The 23962-nt window shown below is 37.2% G+C and overlaps 1 protein-coding gene across 10 annotated transcripts in view; it reads right to left on the bottom strand.

The window, feature by feature from the left end:
• The window catches only part of QTMAN (queuosine-tRNA mannosyltransferase), a 338670-nt gene that overhangs the window by 233391 nt on the left and 81317 nt on the right, over positions 1-23962 (bottom strand). For all 10 annotated transcript variants that reach the window (XM_027131822.1, XM_027131828.1, XM_027131812.1 and 7 more), the window contains 2 exons: positions 9331-9498; positions 4425-4598 (listed from right to left, as the gene is read on the bottom strand). In XM_027131822.1, the coding sequence (XP_026987623.1) occupies positions 4425-4598; positions 9331-9498 (342 nt within the window). The remainder of the gene's footprint in view (positions 1-4424; positions 4599-9330; positions 9499-23962) is intronic.

Raw genomic sequence — 23962 nt, 5'->3', positions numbered from 1 at the left:
GTGTGTGTGTGTGTGTGTGTGTGTGTGTGTGTGTGTGTGTGTGTGTGAGAGAGAGAGAGAGAGAGAGAGGGAGAGGGGGAGGGAGAGGGAGAGGGAGGGAGAGGGAGAGGGAGAGAGACAGAGAGACAGAGAGAGAAAGAGAAAGAGAAAGAAAGAGAAAGAGAAAGAGAAAGAGAAAGAGATCTCACCTAGACTTGAAGGTTGTTTCTCTCCCTACCAGAAAAAAACATATGAAACTTTTTTGTGAGTTAACAGAATGCAGGGTGGGGCACCACTGACCCTTTAATTGTTGAATTCAAGCATAATTTTAGTCATCACTTTATTTAACCTCACTCCTCTGAATTCACTACCAATCATCTCCTTAAAACTCTCTTCCCTTTATTCCACAGGATAATTCTCTCATTGATGACCTCCTGACTCTTTTATCTTTTCTTCTCATTTCAATCCTGGGCTCTTCCTCCACTAACCCCTTAAGGGTCAAGAGTGGGAAAGGCCAGTCCAAAGCTAAAGATCAAGGTCATAAAGAGAAACCGGCAACACTCCTGAGAAGCAGCACCTGTGTCCTGGAAGCCAGCTTGAAGACTGTGTCACGGTGTGCCCAATGCTGCTGATGTGTGACGTAAGATGAGGACTGAGAACTGACAACAGGATTTAGAGGCATGGAAGTCATCAGGGACCTGGACAAAAACAGTCTCAGTGGAGTAGCTTGAAGAAAGAACAATGGGAATGAAATTGGAAACAAGTGTAAACAACTCTTTCAAGAGGTTTTGCTACTAAGAGAAATAAAGAAATGAGGTAGTAGCAGAGGATGAAGTGGAATCAAGAGAGAATATTTTAAAGATGTAAAGCAAATAGCATTTTTTGTATGCTAATAGGAACCATCCAGAAAAGAGGAAAATGGATGATGCAGATCAGAGGAAAAAAATTTGCTAGAAAAATAATTTTTAGGTATGCAAGACGGATGGGCTCCAGCAAAGAAGTGGAAACAGGGCCTTAGTCAGAAGTAAGGTCAATCCATCAATAGTTACAGGTGTGAAGATAAAAAATATGCACCCAGAAGCACATAACTGGGTAGATGTAATGGTGGCAGCATATAGAAATTCTCTTCTGATTGTGTCTATCTTTTTCAGTCATGATCTGAGAAGGAAGACAGAAGATTTGGTATTAAAAGCTTACAAAGAAAGGAAAATGCATGATTAGTTACTTAGAAAAGGGGAATTATGGTACACTCGCCATGCAGCTCAACAGGTCCATGTGGATTTAGGGGTCATGAATTTAGAGTAGGCTAATAAGTACGGCTGGAGGTTTTCCTCCTAATCAAATATGAAAGAAAAGGTGCAAAAGATTTGAGAGTACACACGAGAAAGGAAGTATGATGACAGAATGTGGAAGTTAAACTGGAGAAAGGAGGAGGAAAATTAGGACAAGAGAAGAATGAACATAAGGAGCTGGCTCCTTACCATCAATGGATGCTACAGGTTCTGGTGAAGCCAAAAGGCTGCTTGAGTCAGGATGATAAAAAGAATATATAAAGGAACCTCTTTATTTATATTAGGCTGTTCCTTTGGCAGAGCATTTCTTTATTTTCATGTGTTAAAAGAGGGCAAAGGGGAAGACTGTCCTTTATATTCAGGTGGCAATAAATGTGCTAGGTTATAAAACAATGGGGATGAAGGAGTTAATAAGATGAATTAAACTTTATTAAGGTTCTGTTATGTGCCAGGCACTCGGCTGGGCATTTGGCACACATTATTTCATTTAATAGCTACATCATGCCTATGAGGGGATAAGGTAAATATAATCATAACCATTAAAGAACCTACGCTCAGGGTCATTACACTTGCACAGGTCACAGAGCTAGTAAGTGGCGGTCAAGACTCAAATATGTGCATGCCTAACTACAGTATTTAAGAGCTTTCCCACTTCAAAATGTTTTAATACATATAATGAAATATTTTCAAGTGAATATTCTTTCTTGCTACTATTTTTCTGGTCTTTGAGAATGAGGCAGTGGAGGGGTGAGGAAGGTAATAGGTACAGCAGGTACTACAAGCCCAATATTGAATTTCTGTATGACAGACATGCTCTGAGTTTTAACAGTTATCAACTTTATAAATCCTCAAATATTTTGCTGAAATATGGCTTTTTCCCTTCCCTGATTAATATACCTTATATTATATATTATTAGAGCACATTATATTAATAATTTAAGTATATGTTCTGCTGCTTTGTTTTTAAATTAAATTTGAGAGAAAGATAGAACCGTTCAAAATTTTTTTTATTTTTAATCACCTTGGTTATTTTGCCTTTGGAATTACTAAATATTTTTCAACATCTCAACAAAATAATACTCTTTTAAGACTGCAGGCATTAGAATGATTGTCATTCATGCAAATAATCACTTACTTACACTATATGAGTTTGGGTTAGATAAAGCAAATTACCATTTGAAAATAATTCAAATAACACTCTGGGCTAAGACCTTGCTTATGAATGTTATCTTGGCCACAATATTTTTTAACCTTCTTCCATTTAGCTAGATTTATTTATGGTAATACAGTCCAAATTAATAAACTATTCAATTGCCACAGGTGTATTAAACATAGGATGTTGTAGGACTATATCAGATGCAAGTGCATTTTAAAACATACTATTTATTTGGAATTCTATAGCAGTAATAATTAAGATGTGCTATAACTACCTATTCACTTACAGATGTGCATTTTGACAATATATTATTATATGAAAAACTTAAAAGCATGTCAAAAAATAAGGTTCAAAATATGATCTAAAGCAGCAGTCCCCAACTTTTTTGGCACTAGGGACCGGTTTCATGGAAGACAATTTTTCCACGAACCAGGGGATGGTTCAGGCAGTACTACGAGCAATGGGGAGCGATGGGGAGCGGCACATGAAGATTCGCCTGCTCGCCCGCCACTCACCTCCTGCTGTGCGGCCCGGTTCCTAACAGGCCCGGGGGTTGGGGACCCCTGATCTAAAGTATAAGCTGTGTTCTAGCTAATCACAGATCTAAAATATAACAATCATATTCTTCAGAAGTTGACATTCTCTCATCACACATATGAAAATTATATATTACAAATACATATTATATACATATTTACATATATATGAAAATCAACTGTGATCTTAGTTTCACTTAGCTTTATAGTTTTCAAAACTGTAAATAAATCATTAAATATTTTTGACAAATGACCTATACTGACAGGAAGATTAGATAGTTAACAGAAAATTTAATCAAAAGTCATAGAGTCTAAATTTTAATACAGTCTCTGACACTAATCAGCAGTGTGAGCACAAGCCAGTCTGCTTCTCCGGCCTTCTGTTTTCTGAACGCCATAAAGTAAGGATCAGGCAAGTTGTTCTAACTTAAATTTTATGACTCACTAGCCTGATTTGGTATTAGGCAGATTTTTCTTCAATGCAATATTAACTAGTCAGACACTTAAATCAGTATTAGGGGTGTGGAAGAGTGGGTGTCCCCACAGCAAAATCTGGGTGAACTCAGTTAGTCCAGAACCTAGAGACTAATGCTGACCTCCTGCATAGCATATGTGGATATTAAATTGTCTCCTGCCTTCATTTCAAGGATGGGGAAGAAACAGCTGTCCCTGAACTCTTTTTAAGGACACAGTCAGTTACAAAACAGCAGCATCCCCAGCTAGTATGATTCCCATTGAAGTAAACTTTCTATTCACAAGGGGAAAATATTCCTGGTGGTAGTAAAAACAATTTTGCTAGGTTTAATCAAAAGTGAAAAGGAATTCTAGAATGTTCCCTTTGAGCCACATCATCCATTGCTAATTCAGGGTGGGCCCAGCAATAAGGGTAATAAAAAATATCCTTAGTGACTGAGAAAAAGAAATGGCAATTAAGTGCATTTGCAACCCAATATAGAAGACCTAACTCTTTACTAAGATAATATAAATAATAAAAACTGGGAGAAGGGGGAAAAAAAACCCAGAAAAAACAGCATGGGAAATGAAAGTAATCTAAGCAGTAAAATTTAACACTGATTTACTTAGAAGTTACTATTATACATATAAACCAATAGGCATAAGCTGAATACAAAGGTTGAGACCTATGCTTGACAATGACTTCTGTAGCAAAACAACAAATAAATAAAACAGTAAGTGTTAAAAGCCAAAGCACCTTGCTTTGGCAAACAAATAAATAAGAGAAAAGAAAGGAAAAACTCAGTATCAGAATTAACCATTCAGTGACAGGTTGGACACATGATTATTTAAAATCTTTGTAAATCACAGCATGGCGAAATAGAACTTGATTCTCTAACTAATCATGCTTACGCTGAAAAGTCAAAATTGGCAAGAACATCACCGATTTTTACACATTTGGGAAATAATTTATGACACAATATTGAAAATGGAGTTAAACATACTGACCTGCTCACATCAGGAAACCTGATGGGAAAGTAAATAACTTGGCACTTGGGTCTGATGACGCTTTCCAGATCTTTGGGTCTGTGATCAGGAATCAGCTTCATGAATTTTCCAATAGAAGTAAGAAATGACTCCATATTAAAAACCGAGTTGAATACCACCACATCAGCCACCAGGCTGCAAAGGGAAAGGATAAATGCATATGGTGAGCCCACACTTGTTCAGTTATTTTTATAAGCCTAAGACTTCTTTATTAATCAGAGTTTATACTGCACCTTGGGTTTGCAAAGAACTCTGCACTTCCTACCAGTATTTATCAAAATGACTCTAATAGATAAGTTAGTTTCATTAGCATTATATCAAGGGAAGGTAGATTATTGGCATCAGAGAGGAAAGGCAGGAGAGGAATTAAGTGATTTAATGGGATCCTATGACACTTCAAACCAAAGTATTGGGTTGGCCAAAAAAGTCCGTTTGGTGTTTTCCATAAGATGGCTCCAGTAGCACTTTAGTTGTCTTCAACTTCATTCGAAATAATTTTGTTAGATTGCATTGTGACAGCTGTCATATCAGCGTGCCTTAAAAAAAAAAAAATCAAAATTGGTGAATTTCTGTGTAGCCATGTTAATACTGAAGATGGGAGAAAAAAGCAACATTTTCAGCATATTATGCTTTATTATTTCAAGAAAGGTAAAAACTCAACTGAAACGCAAAAAAAAAAGGTTTGTGTGGTGTATGGAGAAGGTGCTGTGACTGACTGAACATGTCAAAAGGGGTCTGCAAAATTTTGTGCTGCAGATTTCTCACTGGACGATGCTCCATGGTCCAGTAGACCAGTTGAAGTTGACAGCGATCAAATCGAGACATTAATTAAGAACAATCAATATTACACCATGCAGGAGATAGCTGACATAATCAAAATATCCAAATCAAGCGCTGAAAATCATTTGCACCAGCTTGGTTACGTGAATCGGTTTGGTGTTTAGGTTCCACGTAAGTTAAGAGGAAAAAAACCTTCTTGACCGTACTTCTGCGTGCGATTCTCTACTTACATGTAATGAAAACGTTCCGTTTTTAAAACAAATTGTGATGGGTGATGAAAAGTAGATACTGTACAATAATGTGGAACAGAAGAGATGGTGGGGCAAGCGAAATGAACCACCACCAACCACACCAAAAGCCAGTCTTCATCCAGAGAAGGTGATGTTGTGTATTTGGTGGGATTGGAAGGCAGTCCTCTATTGTGAGCTTTTTCTGGAAAACCAAACGATTAATTCCAACAAGTACTGCTCCCAATTAGACCAACTGAAAGCAGCACTCGATGAAAAGCGTCCAGAATTAGTCAACAGAAAACGCATAATCTTCCATCAGGATAACACAAGACCGAGTTTCTTTGATGACCAGGCAAAAACTGTTACAGCTTGACTGGGATCAAGCTGATTCATCGCCGAATTCACCAGACATTGCACCTTCAGATTTCCATTTATTTCGGTCTTTACAAAATTCTCTTAATGGAAAAAATTTCAATTCCCTGGAAGACTGTAAAAGGCACCTGCAACAGTTCTATGCTCAAAAAGATAAAAAGCTTTGGGAAGATGGAATTATGAAGCTGCCTGAAAGACGGCAGAAGGTAGTGGAACAAAACAGTGAATACGTTGTTCAATAAAGTTCTTGGTGAAAATGAAAAATATGTCTTTCATTTTTACTTTAAGAACCGAAGGAACCTTTTGGCCAACCCAGTGTACTTTTCCGCAATGCCAGGAATTTTCAATATTATCACCAAGTACAGGAGGACCTTTTTCTTTGTGGCCCAACTACCCATGTTGGGTTTCTACGTCAGTGATGTACTTCGTTTTACACCACAGTACTGAGAACAGAACACTTGCCATACTTTTCACTGCCTTCAAGGAGATTAATCCAGATAAAGCTATTTCATACTAAGAGCATACCTTCATAACATGTAGTTAAAGTCTATTTCTCATTTTAACCCTTGCTTCAAGAAACTGTTAGGTTTTTTAAAGTTCTGAGACTACACAGGAAGGATTATATAGAAACTCTACAAATAACTTATTTTTTTATTATATAGATTTGGAGTAGTCAGAGAAATAGAAGAAGTTGGTGAAAATGGATCCAGAAATCCGTACCACTAGGTCCTACTGATTACATAATGTATTATAAAGGACCACAACACCATGGACCTTCAGAATTAAACGAAAGAAATATAATATTCGCTGTTGCTTTTGATGCAAAGGCTTGATCCTCTCCTTAGTATTTCTTTATTAAAAATAATCTAAAATACATAGTTAGAAGGAAATGTAAAAACAAAGTTTATGTGTCATTAATATGTCAATAGTTTCCAAATTTGCCTATAACATTTTCTTGGAAACCAATGAACACAAATGATAACCATGGGTGAGCTGGATAAACAGGAATATGTACTATGTTCCCTTTATGAATCAAAAAACCATTTTAATAAATCATTGTTTTGTTTTTTAAAATAACCCTCTTTGCTTTAAGCCATGATTCAGTGTCTCAGTGTCACTGGATCTCAATAAAATGCATACAAATGCTTTGATAAGAAGGTATACAAGATCAAATAGAAAAAGCAGTTAGTTTTATTTCACCCTGTAAAGGACATCAAGGAAACTGAAAAGAAGACATGCAAGCCCACAAGACTGTAAAACACAAATGAATAAACAGAGCTTATAGAGCAGGAATACCACAGCAAGTCCTCAGTTTAGTTTAATTCACATTTACTGAGACAGTCAAAGTTTCTATTATCAATACATAGCGGAATGAAAAACTAACGAAAGGAATGTTGACCTGCCACCCCTATCTGCCCCCACTCCTGCAAACTTGTTTTCCCATACAAGTATTTTTTGTTTTTTTAGTTGCAACTTAGTGCAAACTTGGGATTAGCAGTGATTACAACATGGATAATACAAGAGAGTGTCACAGAAGTGCTGACACAATATCAAGCAATAAGGAAGCCAATATAATAATATTCCAAAAGTTGAAGGATGTTTTACAGCTAGTCTGTTTTCACCATATGTCACATATTGTAATAGTGACCCACAGGTCATAATACATAGTTATGGCATGTGTTCATCAGTCAGAGGGTTAGTGAAACCTCTATTTAAGGTGAGTGCTTATGTCGGTCATCTCTGAAGTCCTTAACTGTCACACAGTCAAGAAAGAAACCTGACAGTGCCAACAAAAGCAGAAGTCAGCAAGAAAACTAAAGAAACATTTTAAGAAGCTGGAGTCATACTTTTCAAACTGAATCTGAACAGGACTGCTTTCTGACACTTTTATTTTTCCTCTGGACGACTGCAAGCCAGTTTTTTTCTCCTTAAGAATCCCACCAATGATCAAGCCCACTTCTTTCTCTCCAAGCTCATCTATCAGTTTACGCTCTTGAGAAGAGCAATGCTGAAAAATTATATATAAGCTTTTATAGTCTCATTCCCTCTGAGCAAAGCAATCTTTTCTGAAACAGAGAGATGAGGGGTAGTAAGCTAAAAATTTTTTTAGCCATCTGCCCTCAAACGGCATTCAACCCAACTACTTATATTCTTAAAAACCCAGTTTATGCCAAATTAAAGTTCCAAGATAGTTTACAGAAATATTCTTTTTCATGCATTTCCTCTCTGATATGAGTGGGTGTAACTTCCATTAACTTTAAAGCCACCCATAAAGGGAAAAATAGACTTAATTTTTTTCCCCAGTTATTTCTCACGGGTAATAAACACACACTATCTGAGGAAAAGAATGAGGCTAATTCAAGAAACCAAAAGAATATTACAAATGTTTTCCATATTAATAAAGCACAAAATGATTTTGTTTTTGTTTTTGAAACATATTTTCCCCTCTGTTTCAATATAAAATATTTTAATTTTATTATGAAATTTTAAACCGGTTGCTTTTTTTATGAGACATTTGATGTGAAGCAGCTCCGCTCTATTTTGATAGCGCTGCTACTTCATTTGAAGCAGCTTGTAAAAATGATTGCAGGAAAACATTTACAAAATGCTCAAAACACAGAAGTATTACCATCTAGCTGTTTTTCTATGTCAGTGAAACTATGGAATATACTTGCAAAAGAGCTGGGAGTCTGCTTAAACACATCATCAATCCCAGTTGCTAATAACTATTAAAAAAGGTGAGTAAACTGAACCCAATCACTGCCAAACTGACTCCCTTTGAGTGTTGCAGTTATGTGGATGGGATCCAATAGCAAAGCTGTTTCAGAGCTGTTATTAACTTCTTTCATTAACTAAGCTTCAGGAGATACACTTTGTTGAAGTAACAGTAGAGAAGGACCATCACCTTTGAAATGTCATGGTATTTTAAGGCTATGCAGTTTCAGAAGACTCAAGAGGGGAAAAAAAACCTCCTAAAGATTCATTTTCCATAGTTTTCTCTTACAAACAATAAGGAAAAAAAGGACAAAAACCCCTTGCTCCATTATGCTTTAATTTTTGTTTATTCCTCTGTAAATTTCTATTTTGATTTCAGCTGGATACATGGAAAGTAGCTGGTAAATAAAAGTTGACTAACTGTCTTTTTCTAAAAGTATGTCTCACACAGTAGATGATGGAATCAGGGGCTGAAGAAGGTCCCTGTCACCCCTTTGATTCTATTTTGAATGTTGTAGAAAATACAGTTAGATAATTAGTTCAACATTTAGATTGTAACACATATGTATTTTATAAAAGGATTAGCTGTTCTCTTATATGTACATATTGCAGAGGCACAAGTAATTCCTACCATGGAAGGTATGTTTAAACATTTGCTCCTAATTTAAGGTATTTTTAAAATAAGTGTACAGGAGGTCTCCAGATTTAAAAGCTAACTATGAGGAAAAAGATGGGAAACGACTAAATATGATGATACAATCTATACCTACCATGAGAGAATTTGGTTGTATCCATATTGGAAATCCCTCTCCTGACATTTCTTGACAGGATATACCAATTGGTTCTCATGGAAGTACAGAATCTTTTTCAATTTCCCAAGGTCAGGCCGAAGGGCAGCCAGTTCAGTCAGGTTAAGCACTGAGCTTGCGAAGAGAATCCTAGGAAACAAGGAAATTAGGGTTACCACCCCGAGCATACTTGAAGTGGGCATCCTGTGCCTTCTCTCCTCTTTCCTCATCCTACCCCAAGGAAAACATATCCCCCATAGGGACACATCAAGAGTTAAGCCTTAATACCATGTAGCAGCATTCTAAGTTTTGATCTCTTAAAAAGCAGCTGCTAAGAACTATAAAAGCCCTGAATCTCATTGGTCTTCTCAGCTCAGTTACTGAGAGATGCAAAAAAAAAAAAAAAAAAGCTGGATGGATTTTATTGAAAAAAGCCTAGAAAAGCTCCATCTGAAGGACAAATGGAACAAAGATAAGGCTGACTGGGGAATACTTTGCTTGCCAGTTTCATTACACTTTACTTCTGTATGCAACCAACTACTGAAATTCAATATATGAGCAGGAATGGCACGTGTTCGTGTTATGACATAAACCCTTTTGATTTATGCAATAGACTTATCTAGTGAGGGCTTTTTCTCTTGGCATGTTTTCTTATGCCCCCCTTTTAAATATTCTGCAATATTTGTAGGGTTTTTTCTTTTATATTTTCTTCTCGATTACTGGACTGCTAATGGCACCATATGTACACTCTGTAATATCCCTTATATAAAACATAAATGATAAAAATGAAGAAAGCCTGGTTCCTTGACTTTGGGGGATAAAAAGGAAACTGAAAGTCTACCTATCCATGGTTATAAATGAAATAGTGTCTATTTACTCACTCATTCCACAAACATTTATCATAAATGCCTACTAGGTACCAGGGTCAAGCGAGGAAGAACAGAAAAGATGAACAAGACAGCCTGCAGAATGAATGCTGCCAATAACAGTGGCATGAACAAAGTACTAGAGGAACAGACAGACAACTGTCTGGGACAACCCGGAAATATTTCACTAATGAGGTGGCTAACACGTGTGGACACAAAAGAGGGACAAATTACATTCCCTGAGCAGCTGAGGACATTTAGATGGCACAATTTTGATGGAATGCCACCTTTATAACATAATATAGCATCATTTGACCCTTACAGCTTTAATTCTCATTCTAAAAAATGAGGTCCAAGAAGGTTAAGGGTTTTTTCTAGAATCACACTGGTAGTAGTGGCAAAGCAGAGATTCCCAGTCTTCTAAGCCCGAAGTACTATTCATTACACCACAGATATGAATTCGTTGTGGACCACTTACATTGCAAACGCTTTTTACTGTACTTAATAAATACAAAATAGCATCCTTGTTATTACCATGATTACAACTACTATAAATTCTCCCTTGCTGACAAGCCAAATGGCTAACTTCAGGTGTTTATATGATCTGCAGCACTAGTCTTCACATAAGAAGAATGATTACATAATAAGTGCATACATCATAAAGAGGAATTCAAGTGTCTTCTTCATGGGCTACAAAAGGCACATAAGACCAAAAAGCAGCCACCTCTCTAAACTCACATTGCTGTATTAATGTTATGGTTTATTGTTTTAAAGTAAAAAATCTTATCAAGGAGATGCATTTTTTAAAATTGTCTATTTGTACTCAACTAAAGCAAATAGAAAATTCATGTTCAGAAAATGTCCTCTATTTTTTCCAAAAATATTCCCACCACCACCAAGTATTAGCTTTTCTAAATTTTAGATTGAAAATTCTGAAATATGAAAATATTTGCTTATCTACAAATCTGATCTTTAGTAGAGAGAACAATAAAATTTAAACTCAGTCAATCTATATTTCCCTTAAAATAAAACGGATGGCAACTTGTGGATCAAGTTGAGTAATACACCCCCCTCTATTCCCACTCCCCAGTCCCAACATAACAAACTACTCCAAACAATGACTCATTGTTAATCATTAAGACCTGAGCAAACTCAATGTTTTTCACACACAAGGAAGAAAAACTCATTAACTGCAGCTTCCATCTATTCATTAATTATAAAAAATCGTACCCTTATAATGAAGAAATTTGGTAGACATCAACTTACCCAAGTGACCAAACTTAATATGAACAATAATGGGCCAAAGGGATATCATGTATTTCCCAATGTGATACACTGAGAAAGACAGAGATCACCAATTCCTGACAAAAATGCTTGATCTGAATTTGGTCATGAGGAAATAGCCAGACAAATATTCTGCAAAATAAATGGGCTGGATCTCCAAAAAATGTCAAGGTCATAAAAGGAAAAAAATCTAGAGTAAAGGGAAATAAAAAGACCCCAAACAAAATGCAATGTGTGATACTTGATGGGATACTGAATGGGGAAAAAAATAAAAAACAGCTGTAGAAGATATAAGAACAACAGGGAAACTCTGAATATAAAATTGTAAAGTTTTATCAATCTTAAATTGAAGTGTATTGATTTTACTGCAATTATGTAGGAGAATATCCTCATTCTTAGGAGACATGTGTTGAATTATTAACATGTGAAGCATAATGATGTCTGCAACTAAGTCTTAAATAGTTCGGTCCAAAGGCCACTAAAAACAAATATTCAAATATTCATAGATAGAAATAAATGTGCAAAATGTTAACATTTGGTTAATCTAAATAAATGATATATTGTAACTCACTGATCTAGCCTTGCAAATTTTTAAGTTATACGTTTATAAAACTACAAATTTGGGAGGATATTCATTAAATGGCAGTAAGTAGAAGGGAAAAATATGCCACATTCCATAAACAGTAAACCCATCATATATGTATTTCTAGTCAGACTCCAATTGTTCATTTCCTCCAAGAGAACTATCCTCAGGGTGGAACATCTGTAGCAAATGTTTAACTAAAGCAAGCCCTTCACTCTCCTCCTACCATATACCGCCTCTCCTTACCCTACCTACCAGCTGATCCACAATCAAGGAATCCAAATCTAAAATTGAGACTTCCAAATAAAAGCTCTCAAACAAGAGAATGCAATACATTCAGAAGTAAAATGGCAATGATTTTCATAATATTACCCATTTGGGACTGCCCACACCAACACTTCCTTCAGTTTGTTCAGTCATTAACAGGAAACTCATTTTATTTTTGTAACTAATCTTGAAATAGCGCTCACTACTTCTAAATTGTGGGAATTATCTCCAACATTAGTAAAGCATTTCTCTTTGCTTTTTTGCTTGTAAAATGGAAGTTAAATTAGACAATAAGCAACTCCTCAAATATTCAGCTCAATGACACCTAAAAAGAAGAGATGAAGATGCCCACAAAAGAAATGCAGGTAAGATTCATAGGCAATTTTTTCTTTGCCGTCCTCCATCAATTAAAAAAAAAGTGTATAATACAATGAATGACATCACTCAATCAGCAGCTAATCCCTAGGCTCCCAATGTTCATCTTGCCTCAGGTATTATTTAAGCAATAAATCCTAACAAGGTGAGCTTTACCATCCCACACTGTGTCTCTGGCAGGAAAGGGCACAAGGTGAAAGCAAAAACCACTAGGAACAAGATAATTCCTGACAGCTGCTGCTTGAGCACAAGTTAAATTGAACAGTTTATCTCAGCATGAAGATGTTATAAGGTTTTATGTTTAATATTTTTAAATTAACATAAAACCCAGAGAAAGCAGTTGGGCAATCTTTCACAAACATGACATACTACAATCACTGTATAAGCTGGATTAGTACTTATTACCATGCTACTACAGAATTAAGCTGTTTTTAGACCACCAAAGAGCTTTAAATTGCAACTTTTGTCTCTGTAAGAGAAACCTATATTTAAAATGTCTGCTAAATTCAAATTAATGGCTACATCACTAGCTTACCATCTCACCAAAAGCATAAGTAAGCTGCTATTATAATCGTCTAACCAAAACAGCTCTGTGCTGTAAAAGTACGTGAATGCCGTTCTAGGTATTTGGGACTGTATGCATATACATGCTTCAAGTATTTTCAATGCACATGATACCTACAATCTGAGTCATATTTGCTTAAGGAATCCAAAATCATTCAACACAATGAAATTCTAGATTTTATTTTTCTTTGATTCAGTTTGAATACACTAGTTGTTTGCCTTTTATCCTATTTTCTTAATATGTCAAACGAGATGTTAAAATATACATAAGCACAGTAGGAGTGTGACTACTATTATCAAGATGCATACCTTTATACCTTAAATGGCATGAAGGGTCAGTGAAATGAGAAACAGAGGACAGGCATTCAATATTCCAACCACCACCATATACAATCTAGGAGAAAATCCTTCATGGACTAATTATCTCACTCTTGACCCATGAAGTTTTTTCAATAGCCCCTCACCTTCCGAAACCATGTATCACATAATGGGATACAGAACACAATTTAACACAGATACCAATTTGGGTTGTTATTTATACTTAAATAATTCCCTGCAGGACTTTCAACAAGCCTTTGACAGAAGAGTGAATGCCATCTTCCAGCTGTGTCACCTTGCTCAATACTTAAATTCCTTGTCTAGATACACGTTGCCCAGCCTCACCCCCTAAGTCTTTCTTCATTCTTTTGTTGCCTATCTTGAGTTCCTGTTCCTTGATATCTACTCCCAGAATTCTAGATCCTGTACTTTCTGTGATACAATATTTTCTGCAATGAAGGAAATATTCTATATCTGTACTGTCCAATACAGCAGCAACTAGCTACTTATGGCTATCAAGCACTTGTAGTATAGTTAGTGTAACTGAGGAACTAAATTTTAAATTCAATTTGATTTAAGTTTAAATTAAATAGCCATAAATTAATGGGAAAGCACAACTCTGGATGGACCAGCTTCCCTTAACCCAACACTCCACCCATCCTACCTGAATGCAATTCCTCACTGAATTGATTTTCTTGTATAGACCCTTGATCTACTTGTGATAATCTAATTTCTAAGTTCCTCCTGATTTGCTGAATTTCACCTACCAGGGTCTCCAATTCTAGAATGCCAGAATGCCATTTTTTTCCTTCTGATAATTAGAAAACACATGTTCATTTCAGAAAATGTTTTAAGTACAAAAATTATAAATTAATTATCATGCACAACCACCCCAAAAGAGATGGCCACTATTTGCATTCTGGTGCTCATTTAGTCATTATACATTGAGCATCTATTATTTGCAAGGTACTAGGCTAAATAATGGACCTAAAATATAAAACAAAGTAGCTCAGGCAAGAAGAAAATTGGCAGGCTGAGGAACTGAATAAGGACCAAGGAAGCTGGAGCAATTAATTCAATGAATGGCCAGAGAAGATGCTGAGGAAGTCTATGGGTCTTTATGAGACATGAAAATAATTTTGAATTTTATGGTAAGAGCAATGGAAAGAGAATGAAGGATTTTAACTAGGGAAATGACAAAATAATAAATGCATATTGGGTGAATTTACCTTTACTCTTTCACTTTGTAATACGTATAAACTATTGCAATTTTAATTTTTTTTGCTTTTAATACATGTTTTTCTATGTTAAAAATTATTTCTGAAACATATATTTTAACAGATTTCATGATACGATGTGTCATACTATCATCGACCCGAACATGATTTTTAAATTTTTAGATTCATGATTTTTAGATTTATTTAAATCTATAAAGTTTAAAGTTTTTCTTGTATAATCTCTTGTATTTCTATTGTATCTGTTTACGTATTTCATGAAATGTTTCATTATTTTTTTAATATCAGAGAACTTTACTCTGACTGCTGTATGGAAAACAGACTGTAAGGAATCACTTTGCAAGAAGGGAGAAGAGTAGGGAAGAGAAAAGAAATGTCAGTCTCTTGGACTAAAATGATAGCGCTGATGGTGCTGAGAAGTGGACTGACTGGGTTTTTGCTGATGGTGCTGTCCAGGTTTGCTGATGAACTGGATGTGAGAAGTGAAAGAGGAGTGCTATCCTTTCCTCTGCTGTATCACTCAATGTAACAGGAGCTCAATGATACATACATGCATACGTGAAAATTACTCCCAAACATTTCAAAAGTCTTCGGCTTAAATATATATTTTTAATTTATAAAAACCTGTGTAGAAAGTTCTAACATTTATTAATCATTGATACACAAAATTTCATTTTAACTATGCTCTAGTTGTCAGCTACTTTATCTTAATTAGAACATTTCTATTGCACGTTTAAATGCTATGGATTTTCAAAAACCTTGAAGAATGTGCGTAACCAAATGTTTCCATTTGCTAAAACAATTAAAAATTCAAGATGGAAGCATATTTAAAGGAAAAAGAAATGGAGTCATTTAATTTCCTAGGTTCTTGTGGGGGGTAATTTACAGGCTAACACAGTATCCAGCTTCCCAATAGCTGTCCCATGATGTAGCATCAATTAATAGGTCAGTTTTTCCACCATGTAATGTTCCTTTCCTGTGCTTATCATGACGGCTAGGAGATCACAATGTAAAGAACACTTGTCCAGAAGGCAGGGAATTGAGGTCTGTAGGTAGGACCTGCCATTGAGCAAAATCTCCAACTGGTTTCTTAACATCTATCCACTCTACAGTCATCAACACTCTGACCTGCCTTACAGATGCTTAAGGAGACAAATTACATAACACCTGTGGTGCTTTCTTAGCTACCAGTGCCACTTAAATTCAGGTATCTCTTAAATTACTCAAGCAAGCTCTCAAGTGTTTTAACTCTTGGTATCTGACATAGTATCTAATCCATAAAAGATACTTAGTAATTATGTTTGTAACAAGAAAGGAAGGGAGGATGGGCCCTATTATTGAAAAAAAAACATAAATAAACTGAAATTTTTACTGTGTACAGAAACATTTTTTATATATTTTGGGACTAGCATCTGTTAAGAGTATTCTTGTAAGACACAAGGTACCATGAACCATTCAGAACGTTTATAGATATATCTGTTTTACGCCATCTATCAATAAGTCAACAAATCAAAATATTATCAAGTCTCCTGACTTGACAAGCTAAGAAGTATATCACCCCTGTGCCAAAAGAGCTGACAATATAATTGGCAAAACAAGCCATAAGTAGAGGAAACATTAAATAGCAATAAAAAAGATAAGTAATAGCTCTGTCCTGCACAAGAAATGTAACCAAGCAGTGCAAGGCTGATTATGAATGAAGGCAGAGGCACTAAGCCCTATCCATTCAGAGGAAGAAGAGAAAACTAAGGGCAGCAGAAAATCAGGAAGTCTCAAGTTTACTGAGGGTATAGCAGGGGGAGGCCTGGGTCCTGATGTTTTGGGTCTAGAAGGATCAGTGCTATTTAAATAAGTCAGAGAGGAAGGACAGTGGCTAAAGTTTAGGGTTTGAATAAAAGAAAGTAAGACTGAAAAGGTGATCTTCCACCAGACCTAGAGGTACCCGAATGCAGGATGAGAAGTTCATACTTTATCTGTTAGCCATATGGGGATCCACTGTACATTTATTATCATACTGGAAAGGCTTTATTTCTTCTTACTATCCTTAATTAACTGAGTTATAAATGCTCACTGGCTAAGAAAAGTGGTAGTAAAATGAGAGGAAAAGGAATCAAATAAAGTACCACCATCACTACCACTCTCAAAACAAGGGAAGTTGTTCTATACATAACCAAATATAGATAAAACCAATTCACTTAAAACCATGGCTCGCCATCGTCACTTTTTTTGATAATGAGATACTTAAGTCTCTGTAATGTCCTAAAGGAAGACAGGGACCCATGTATTATGCAAGGTTTTTTAAGTATATCTTATTTAATCATCATCCTAAAAGATATGTCCTATTATCCCCATTTTACCAACTAAGAAATTAAAGTATTACAAGAGGTTTGGTGAAGTGCTAAGACAATAGCAGTTACTAAGAGGCAGAGATGAGTTTCAAATCCAAGTTGACGTGGCCACAAAGTCTCTGCTTTTTCAGTTACTCCACACTGATTTTGAACCATCTAAGATTAGAACGTGACTCACTGTTTCCTGCTAACTGTACTTTTTATTATAGTCTATGTTTGAGAAATAAAGGAATATAAATGGTACGAAGAAGAACTGTACTAACCTGAGCAGTTTCATTTCATCCCTTCATTCATCACATATTTACTGGGAGATTACAGTTAGACAAATTGCAGAAAGGTGATGACCATCAATGCAGAACCTCCTGAAGAAATGCAATCTAAGCAACACCCTAAATAACAGGAAGGAGTCAGCTGATTGAAATAATGAGGAGGTGGTCAGGGCGGGGGGAGTAGAGAGAAATGGCTGATATTAAGAGCAACAAAGGAAATAGAAATGATGATGACTGGGAGGGACAGGCTAAGGGTGACTCAAAGGTTTCTAGCTTGTGTAATCAGATGGGTAGTAGTAACATTCCTTAACACATGAGGAGAAAACAAATCAGCAGTTGGAGTAGAGGAGAAATACAGAGACAGATTTTACAAATGTTGAATATAAATGGAGTGTCCAGTAGGTAACTAAAGATAATATATAATAGACCAATGAAAGAAACTTCATTGGAGATTTAATTAAACTAAAGGGCTTGGTCACCAAACATGTCTGCTAAAAATGTGGGTCTGGTTTGTTATATAATTTTACATACTGTGCTACTTGTTTCCACCATATTTCATTTCTTTTTTTTTTTTTTAACTAGCTTCATTCACTTTATTTTTCTCATAGAAAACTATGTGGTAGCTACAGCTGGAGCCTGGGTCCTCTGCACGGAAACTCTGGTGTGGGTCTTTACAAGGTGGTCAATAAATTCCTGATACGGAGACTTGGTGAACACCATCTCTTTCCAGAGATAAGGAGTGAGATAACTGTAGGTCTTGTTTCCTCCCATTAGAGTATATACTCTTTGATGAGATAAATTGGATCTGCTGTTCTTTTCTTTGGTAGTTTCCCTAACATGGCAGTTTCCCTAACATGGCAGTTACCACTCTGGATCTTAAGTTCCTTTGTAGCAAGCCCTATATCTTCCTTGTTCATTGTCTTATCTCAGGTGCTCAATAAATGTTTCCAAATAAATGACTGAATGAATGAATCAATCATTCATTCATTACCTCAATGATACTGAGAAAATCAAGCTGGTTGATTCTCCATTTAAAGCGTTCAATATGATAGTCACTTCCACCATTAAAAAACAAGTTGGGAAGCATCCCATGCCCCCCAAAGAAAGCACTTTTCTTACTTCAGCATCCAGTACAATTCTAGGAAGTTTTATTTGATGTCATTTTTTATGGAGCCCATTACTTTTTCCTTAGGGTCCTTAATAATACGTCAGGCACTGTTCTCTACTTCACCATGCTAAAATATCAAGAACTGAAGATACCATCCAAAGAAAAGGAACTCCTGGGGAAAGGTAGGTGTCAACCTGGTATAAAGATCAGGAATGTACAATATCATGATAATAATTCCTGTCATCTTCAGGGATTCATGATTGTCAGCCTTGATGAAGTAAGTCAATTAACATGTAAAGCGCATCTAACTTGCTGAGTGTGCTGGGAACACTTCATATGGTGTTTTATCTCCATAAACTAATATAATTAGTATGTGAAATATTTATAATTCCCCTCATGATTAATCTATTGTAGAAGACTATTCCTTAACAGCAGCATATCATTTTATATTGGAATGTTCTTTGATCTTAAGTTCATGCCACTCCTGAGTCCCTGGAGTTCATTTCTAAATATCATAAAGTTGGGAGAATAAAGACCCAAGGTAATGGGTATAAGTCCTTTGTCACTCCAATTCAACCCCACCAGTGTTGTCAAAGATTACATACATCTAAGGACACAGTGACCTGTCAAGCCAAAAGCTACTGCTTAAATAGATACATAAAGCTCAGTTCAGGCACGAGCCTAAGAAACAAACCACAGGGAAGCCCAGAGTTGCTTTTAGATATTATCATCATTTAGGCTTGAATATTAAGGCACAGGAATAGTTAAAATAATCACAACAATGATGACGACAATAATAATATCTGCTACCTGACGTGTCAACTAAAGCAGTGGTCCCCAACCTTTTTGGCACCAGGGACCAGTTTCATGGAAGACAATTTTTCCATGGACCGGGGTGGTGGCGGGGGGATGGTTTCAGGATGATTCAAGGGCATTACATTTATTGTGCACTTTATTTCTATCATTATTACATCGTAATATATAATGAAATAATTGTACAACTCACCATAATGCAAAATCAGTGGGAGCCCCGAGCTTGTTTTCCAGCAACTAGATGGTCCTGTCTGGGGGCAATGGGAGACAGTGACACCCAAAGCGTGTTGCTTATGTCCAGCCTACCCCGTGATTTCGTTTTGGTCACTGTCACTGCAGAAAACCCTGCTTCACAAAGACAGGATCTTGGAAACGGAAGCAGGCTTTTCAGTGCTTTTGTGGCAATCTCAGGATACTCCACCTTGACTTGAATCCAGAATGTATGGAGATTTGAAGTTGTCTCAAACATACTTTGAAGGCCACCGTCATTTGCGATCTCAAGCAGTTGATCCTCTTCTAACACGGACAAAGTCGATTCACCTGGCTTATTCACAACTGGGTTGTGGATCCATTCCTTCCCAGTTTGGGGGTCTTTTGTGGTTGGGAAGTAATGCTCAAACTCTTTCGAAAGCTAAGATAGGTGACCATGCACCAGCTGGGAGAAAGAAGGCCCCGGCTCACTCTCTTTCAAAATCTCTGCTAATGTTTGAAACATGTCAAAAATCCCAATGTTCACTCGTCACCCCCATGATTCCAGTTTGGCTTTGAATGCAGCCACTTTATCTGCCGACTTGAACACAGTTGTCATTCTCCCCTGAAGTGACAGAGTGAGTTCATTGAGCAGGTTGAATATGTCACACAAGTAAGCAACTTTTGAGACCCATTCTGCGTCACTGAAATGTGCTGCCAGTGGTGACTGTTTTTCTAAAAGAAATCTCTGAAGCGGCTCTCATAACTCAGAAACTCTGGCCAGTGATCTACCTTTAGAAAGCCATCTCACTTCTGTGTGTAAGAGAAGACGTGTGTGCTCTGCGTCCATCTCCTACAGAGCTGCACAAACAGACGTGAGTTAAGGGCATGTACTTTAATGTGGTTGATAATTTTCATCACATCCTGCAAAACGCTGTTAAGTTCAGGTGACATTTTTAGGCTAGCCAGCATTTCTCTGTGGATGACACAGTGTATAGGCTCACATTCGGAAGCGACCACTTTGAACCGAGTAGTGAAACCAGGAAGCCGTCCAGTCATGGCAGCTGCTCCTTCCGTGCATATACTGACACAAAATGACCGATTCACTTTTCCTGATATGTAATCATTCAAAGACTTGAATAGTTCTGCAGCTGTGGTGTTGGTTGGCAACAAAAGTGCACATAACACATCCTCATGCACATCCTCCTGAAAAAAAACATATCACACAAAAACAAGCACCGTTGCCTCATTGTCAACATCGGCAGACTTGTCAACCTGGACTGCGTATCACGGTGACTCATTAAACCTAACAACTGTGCCTCAATATCCTCTGCTATTCCATCAATTCGTCTAGTTATGGTGCTAGCCTCTCCTAAAAGTTCATGACAGTGTCCTTAGCAGCAGGCAGGATCAACCCTGTACCAACAGTAAAGGGCTTCTTAGCTTTAACCATGAGGTTAGCCACTAAGAATGATGCTCTCAGTGCAGACACATTTGATGAAGTGGTGGCCTTCAATAATTATTTCTGTTCTTCGTATTCACTTTTTTTTCTTTTGGAAAAACTCCAAAGGCTTGTTCTTTAACGCAGGGTGCTTGGTCTCCACATGGCGAAGCAGTTTTGAAGGTTTCATGGCTTTGTTGGATAGCTGGTCACCACATTTTTTTTTTTTTTTTTTGCTGTACATGGGCCTCTCATTGTTGTGGCCTCTCCCGCTGTGGAGCACAGGCTCCGGATACGCAGGCTCAGCGGCCATGGCTCACGGGCCCAGCCGCTCCACGGCATGCGGGATCCTCCCGGACTGGGGCACAAACCCGCGTCCCCTGCATCGGCAGGAGGACTCCCAACCACTGCGCCACCAGGGAAGCCCATTTTTTATTTTTATTTATTTATTTTTTGTCACCACACATTATACAAAGTGGGCTTGCAGAATGTGAATCACCTGTTGCAATGAACCTGTAATTTAAGTATGTCTCTTGGTATTTTCTTTTAAATGCAGTTTTCTTCTTGTTGGCAGTCTTAAGAGCCTTCTGCTGTCTCATCATTGGGTCTTTCCCCTTTCAAATAAGCTCTCCAGTGACATTTGTTTTTTCACTAATTTGGCTAGGGTTACCTTGTGGGCTTACCAAAACTGTGACTGAGACAAGTGCGCAGTGCGGGAAAGCGGCGCGGATGGAAGTGGTAAATAAAATAATGGGCGGGCCACACGAGGACTAAAATAAGTGTCGGATTCTGACTTAGAGCCTGCCACCAGATGCAGCTGTACAATTGAAGTACATCAACTCACTTGCCACTATAAAGCTGCCACCAGATGCAGCTTAATCATCACTTGCTACTCAATGATAGGGTTTTGATATGATTCTGCAACCAATTGATTTATTATGGTCTCTGTGCAGTGAAACCTCTCTGCTAATGATAATCTGTACTTGCAGCCCCTCCCCAGCGCTAGCATCACCACCTCAGCTCCACATCAGATCATCAGGCATTAGATTCTCATAAGGAGCCTGCAACCTAGATCTCTCGCATGCACAGTTCACCGTAGGGTTCGCGCTCCTATGAGAATCTAATGCCACGGCTGATCTTAGAGGAGGCGGAGCTCAGGTGGTAATGCGAGCGATGGGGAGCAGCCATAGATACAGATGAAGCTTTGCTCGTTCACCTGCCCCTCACCTCCCGCTGTGAGGCCCAGTTCCAGGGGTTACAGCCCCCTGAACTAAACTATTCCTGATAACCATAGAGAGAAAGGTGTTTTGTGCCCAAATAACTAATAAGCTAACAAGGAAAAATATGTTAACCTGCTATTTTTACTGAATTACATTTACTGCTAAAATTAACAAGCACAAAAGAAAATGCTTCCTAAATATTCAGTCCTTCTATAATCAGTCATAAAAAACTAAATTTTTCCATGCTTATGAGTATTTGTTTTAAATTTGCTTCCCAGAGTCCTATATTCTAGTGAGTTGTTCTATCATTTGATTTGTGTCATTTTGTTGTTATGCTTCTCATAGAGATTATTCCTGTGTTTTGATTATTTCTCCTATGTTTGTTTTGGCAAGTCCAAGACAGTTCTTTGAAAGCTTCCCTGAATTTGGTGCTTAATATGCCATTTGAAGAAATACCACCCCACAAATAATTTATTTATTATCACCAATGTTTTGTTATTTTGCCCATCACTTTAATTGTAAGTGTGTCACTAGGTAATTAATTACAAAAGTCAAAGCCAGCAGAGTGCACCGTACACAGTAGGCACTCAAAAAATGTTTAGGAGAGTGAAACGTTAACTAATGTAGTACATCTGCAATAGAAAAAGAATTTGAAGGTGTGAGTCCCCAGACTGCGTCCCGGCCTTTCATACTTTTATTTTAAAGATGAGACGTTTTATAAACATTAGTTTGCTAATCCTGAGTTTCTTTCTCATCAAGACAACAAGGTGAAAATTCTAAGATTATGTCTCCCAATCTATAGCACAGAAGGGGAAACACCTGAAAGCTAGTGTTTTGAAAGATCAAAACTTCCTATTTTAATAGAGTAAAATGAAAATTATAAATTTTTCTACATGCATGCTAAGTTTCACAAATAAAAATTTTTTAATATGCTTCCCTTGACCACAGCTTAAAGAATTGCCCTCTTTTTTTTTTTTTTTTTTAATTTATTTGGCTGCTCCAGGTCTTAGTTGCGGCATGTGGGATCTTTAGCTGTGGCATGCATGTGGGATCTAGTTCCCTGAACACGGATTGGACCCAGGTCCCCTGCATTGGGAGCACAGAGTCTTAACCGCTGGACCACCAGGGAAGTCCCTGCCCTCTTTTTTTTTTTTAAAGTAACTAATATATACATAGGTGCAGGGGGGAAAAAAAACAGATGAAAAGTAGAAAATGCTATATAAACAATACTGTTAAGATTATCTAAAAATGAAGTATTGAGGTCATTCAACACAATCTGCTTGACAAGGTAACTTTCTGAGATGCATCTCTTGGTCTCACCTACTATATTACAGTGTATGTGAGATCAAATACTACAGCTGGAGGAATTCCCAAGGTCACACTTCCTTAACAGGTGACTGAGAAGCACAAAATGAGGTCACCTGCCCTGGGTGAGCCAGTTAGAGGCAAAGCTGGGACCAAGATACTCAGTAATAGAAAGGAAGACACAGGTGCTGCTAGTGAGCCTGTCTTCTAACTCCAGTAGCGGGAGCAGTTTCAAGTTAGACACTGAAATGAAAATACTCTCCATTTAAATGGGGGGGGGGGGAAACCCATTCACTGAGGGAAAAAAAACAGCTAGAAAAATTTTCTTTGACCATGTTTTGCCCCTTCTCTCCACACAATATAGACAAAAGTACTTGAATGTGCATATAAATATGCACTAGAGGCTCACTGCAGATATCCGAGTCTCAA

The sequence above is a fragment of the Aethalodelphis obliquidens genome, unplaced genomic scaffold (genome assembly GCF_003676395.1).
Source record: "Aethalodelphis obliquidens isolate GAN/ISIS:26980383/991018 unplaced genomic scaffold, ASM367639v1 scaffold2, whole genome shotgun sequence".
NCBI lineage: Eukaryota > Metazoa > Chordata > Mammalia > Artiodactyla > Delphinidae > Aethalodelphis > Aethalodelphis obliquidens.
The sequence above is the reverse complement of the archived record's forward strand: the minus strand, read 5'-3'. Positions and strand labels throughout refer to the sequence as shown.